This window comes from Diabrotica undecimpunctata, chromosome 4, assembly GCF_040954645.1.
Source record: "Diabrotica undecimpunctata isolate CICGRU chromosome 4, icDiaUnde3, whole genome shotgun sequence".
NCBI lineage: Eukaryota > Metazoa > Arthropoda > Insecta > Coleoptera > Chrysomelidae > Diabrotica > Diabrotica undecimpunctata.
This window is the reverse complement of record NC_092806.1, coordinates 107,108,978-107,113,307: the sequence shown is the minus strand read 5'-3', so window position 1 is coordinate 107,113,307 and position 4,330 is coordinate 107,108,978. Positions and strand designations below refer to the sequence as shown.

At 32.3% G+C, this 4,330-nt stretch overlaps 1 protein-coding gene across 1 annotated transcript; it reads left to right on the top strand.

Moving 5' to 3' along the window:
* The first annotated feature begins 1,270 nt into the window (after positions 1-1,270).
* Positions 1,271-2,859, top strand: LOC140438341 (uncharacterized). The gene is made up of 3 exons (XM_072528017.1): positions 1,271-1,514; positions 1,574-1,896; positions 2,394-2,859. The coding sequence occupies exons 2-3, from the start codon at positions 1,623-1,625 to the stop codon at positions 2,549-2,551; spliced, it is 432 nt and encodes a 143-aa protein (XP_072384118.1). The 5' UTR covers positions 1,271-1,514; positions 1,574-1,622; the 3' UTR covers positions 2,552-2,859.
* Positions 2,860-4,330: the final 1,471 nt, after the last annotated feature.

Sequence of the window (4,330 nt, the reverse complement as noted above, 5' to 3'; positions counted from 1 at the left end):
ATTTTTAGAAAACATCCTAAAGAGAAGAGTGTTTTAAAAATAACCATGTTACCCAAAAGAGATATTGCTAGAAAGCATATGTTAGATCTCCTAAGAAAGCAAAGGAATTTTTCATATTTGCATGCAGCCGATACCATTAGACCTGTCCAGAGACCTTCGTCTTTTTTAAATTCTAAACTGTATCAGCAGATTACTTACCCTGTATATACTGCAAAGGTTTATATAAACAAAAATCCCTGAAGCGACATGCAAAAAAATGTTATTATAATAAGGAAAACAAAGCAGGAATTAAATATGCAAGTGAAGGCCAAACCATGCTTTCATTCACAGAATCTCGAAAGAGATTTTTGGATAAATTAAGATTGAAATCTGAAATTTTTAATTCGATGCAGGCTGATCGAATTTCATTAAATGGAAAGGGAGATGTAATAATATGCCAATATGCGGAAGATTACTTAAGAAGGCATAAAAGGCCCCATATAAGAAGTGCTGTTTCAAATTAAATTCGTGAATTAGGCAGATATATTGTTAATTCCTCCACAAGATTTGTATGGCATTAATACTATGATAGAAGCACTTAAAGCTGAACATTTCGATAAAGTTGTTGCAGCGTCTCAAATAATTTCGGGTTATGATGAAGTTACACATTCCTTTCAAGCGCCTTCTTTAGCACTGCATATGGGAACCACATTGATGGCGGTAGCTGCAGAGGCCAAATCCCTACTCTTTAAAAAGGACCCTATTTTACCATTTCAAAATTATGAAGAAAGTTTAAAAGATGTTAAAAGATTTAATGAACTGGTGGACAAAAACTGGAAATTTTCTATGGAATCGCTTGCTCTTAAAGATCTCAACGAAAAGTAGTGTCTCAAACCACAAACATTACCAGTAACTCAAGATATTAAATTGTTTAAGGATTATGTGCAGCAAGTGGCTGAAACCTCTTTGACAAAATTAAATATAAATTAAAATGATGAAAAATCATTTAAAAAATTAACAGAAGCTGCTCTTGCCCTTTTAATTGTATTGAATAGGAAAAGAGTAGGTGATGTGCAGTACATCAAAATTGAATCCAATGTTAACACCTCCACTAACAGTAATCAGGAAGAGTGTCTAAATATACTTAGTGAAAGCGAAATTGCTCTTTCAAAACATTTAAAAAAATTATTACTATTGATAAAGGCAGCAAAGCAGTACCAGTACTTTTTTCTAAAAATATTCAAAGATATGTGGATAGTTTGCTTTCGGTTAGAAACTCTACAGACATCGTGCCAAAAGATAATCCATTTCTGTTTGGTCTTTCGGGAAGTTCCTCAAAATGGGCAGATGGCTCCAAAGCTTTAAGAAAATTTGCTGAGAATTGTGGTGCTAAAAATCCTAAAACTCTGAAATCGTCAAGATTACGAAAACAAAGTGCCACAGTGTTGCAGATCTTAAACTTAGATGAAACTGAAATGAAGCAAGTGGCAAGATTCATGAGCCACACAAAAAAAAACGCACGAGGAATTTTACCGGTGAGTGTTGTACTTAAAATAAAAAAGCTAGGGTACTTATATTATATATTTCTTTTAAGATTACCTCAGGCTATTTTCCACACGGCAAAAATAGCAAAATTACTTTTGATGGAGAAGGGCGTTGGTGCTGAAAACAAAGGCAAAACATTAAATGAAATTGATTCGCAACTAGAAATGTGGAACAATCAAGACACACGACTAGAAGAACCTGATGATATATCTAATATGTATGCATCAGAACCAAATTGTAGTAAAGAAATGGATTCCGATGTGTTGAATAGAGAAGACCACGAACTCGAATCAGATTGGTCGAAAGATATCTTAGTGGATCCAAACTGCAATGAAGAAAACTATGTCAACGCAAATAGAGATACTAAAGAGGGTAGGTAATATTTTATTATTTGTATTACATATTACATATGTTACTATAAGATTATGTTCTAATTTTGCTATGGTATTTAATTTTAATGTTAACAAAAGGAATCGTACATAACATATTGTCCCTTAATACCTATTACAATTAGATAACTCGAATTTTTGCAATTTTGAGTGGTCGACTTTTCACACTTTTTTGTTACTATAACAAAATAACTTCTAAGGCGTTTATAAAATATACTCCTATATACTAGAAGTTATTTTGTTGCAGCTAACTATATGAGACAGCTAAAATTCGAGTTACCTATTTGTATTACTTATCAATCGGCGATATGAGTTGATTAGCTTACATTTAAAGTTACATAAACCGAAAATCACTTAAATTACTAAAACATGTGAATTGAATTCATAAATTTAAACATTTTTAAGAACTTAAACTAAAACAATCTATTTACTAAATTGAAAATAAAGATAATATGTATTTTAATCTCTTAATTATTTTAGGTTTGAACCCTGAAATAATAAAAAATGTTTGCGGCAACAAGAAAAAAGGGAAAATGCATTACCGGGGGACATGGACTGCAAAACAGAAGTCTGTTATATCTGCATTTTTTAAGAGCCATCTTAAAAGTAAAGTGGCTCCAAAAAACAAGAGTGCTTAAAACTTAAAAATGAGAGACCTGATTTATTTAGAGACAAGACCTGGGTTCAAATTAAAGTTTTCGTTTATAATTTTTATAGAGCGATTTAACGTTCATCCATCTCTTGAAAATAAATCTTTTTAAAAGTAATACAGCTGCTGTTTATTAATATTATCCTATATACATATATACGAATAAACTATTCATTTACAGTGTTAATTCAAAACTCAATTTAACTAGGTACATATTTTACTGTTTACTAGTCTTAATACATAAATATTATGAATCTAATTGGTGTATTTTGAAAAGTTATAGTAGTTAAAAAAATGACTCTGGTTACTGCTCTTACTGGTACTGGTTACTTCTTTAGCCCTTTTTATTTTACTAATTATTAATATAATAATTATTAAATTGTTTATATAATAAGACAATTAAAAAAATCTCTGATTCAAAAACATTTTTTTTTCAAATACAACTAAATTTTGAGTCATTGAGTTAAAATCCCCTCCCCTTAAAAAAACCCTCCCTACTTTGACCTTCGTCCGGGCTCAATAAACGAATAAATATTTTTTTTTTTTTACTAAAGACACAGAAGTGTACTTACATTAAAATCTGGTCAGTAAGACCAATTATCAATTTGTTTCTAACTAAAATTACTAATAAGATCTTAAAATTAGGTGTCTACTCACTAGTATCTTTCCTATTATTTCTAATAACTAGCATTAAATTTAGCATGCATACTCGCACAACACTTTACTCTGCTTTTCACTCACTCATACCAATTCAAAAGGCTTTGTTCTTTTGAGCCTTCTCTCTAGGTTCGTATTGTCGAGGAGCTGGATAGCATCGACGTTTACATGATGATGGAGTCGTTGTTCATGGCTCCCTGCAAATTTCTTGATTATCTGATTGACGTCTTCCATCTTGAGGTCCCGGTGAAGGTCGTTGTTCCTAACCTACCAAGGCGCATCTACGATGTTCCTCAGTACTTTATTCTGGAATGTCTGGATTACTTTGATGTTACTAGGCTTGGCACAGCCCCAGAGTTGGCAGCCATAGTTCCATACTGGTCTCAGTATTTGTTTATAGATTAGAAGTTTATTATTTATGGATAGAGAGGATTGTCTTCCCATTAACCAATACATTTTCTTGTAGCGGATGCCTAGTTCTTCTCTTTTCTTCTTTACGTGAGCTTTCCAGCGAAGTTTCGCATCAAGAGTGATCCCCAAGTACTTTGCTGATGTTGCGATAGGCACTTGGACATCATTTATTCTAATAGGAAAATTATTAATTCTCTTATTGGTAAAATTTATATGGACTGATTTATTCTCATTTAGCTTAATTTTCCATTTTTTGGTCCATTCATGGATTTTATTTATTGAATTTTGTAGTTTTTCTGTAGCTTCTTCGACGGTGTCACTTACCGCTAAGACAGCAGTGTCATCTGCGAAAGTAGCTATGGTGTCGTCTTCTAGTTGAGGTATATCACACATGTATATTAGATATAGGACTGGACCCAATACACTCCCTTGTGGAATACCTGCTTCAATATCCTTGAGATCAGTGTATGCATCTTCTTGTTTAACTCTAAAATGTCTGTTCGCTAGATATGATTGTAATATATTTGAGTATTGTTTAGGCATGAATGATTTAAGTTTATGTATCAAACCCTTATGCCAGACTTTATCAAACGCCTGTGCCACATCTAGGAAGGTTGCAGAACAGACTTTTCTTTTCTCTAATGATCTTTCAATTATAGCAGTTATTCTATGCACTTGGTCAATTGTCGAATGCTTATTT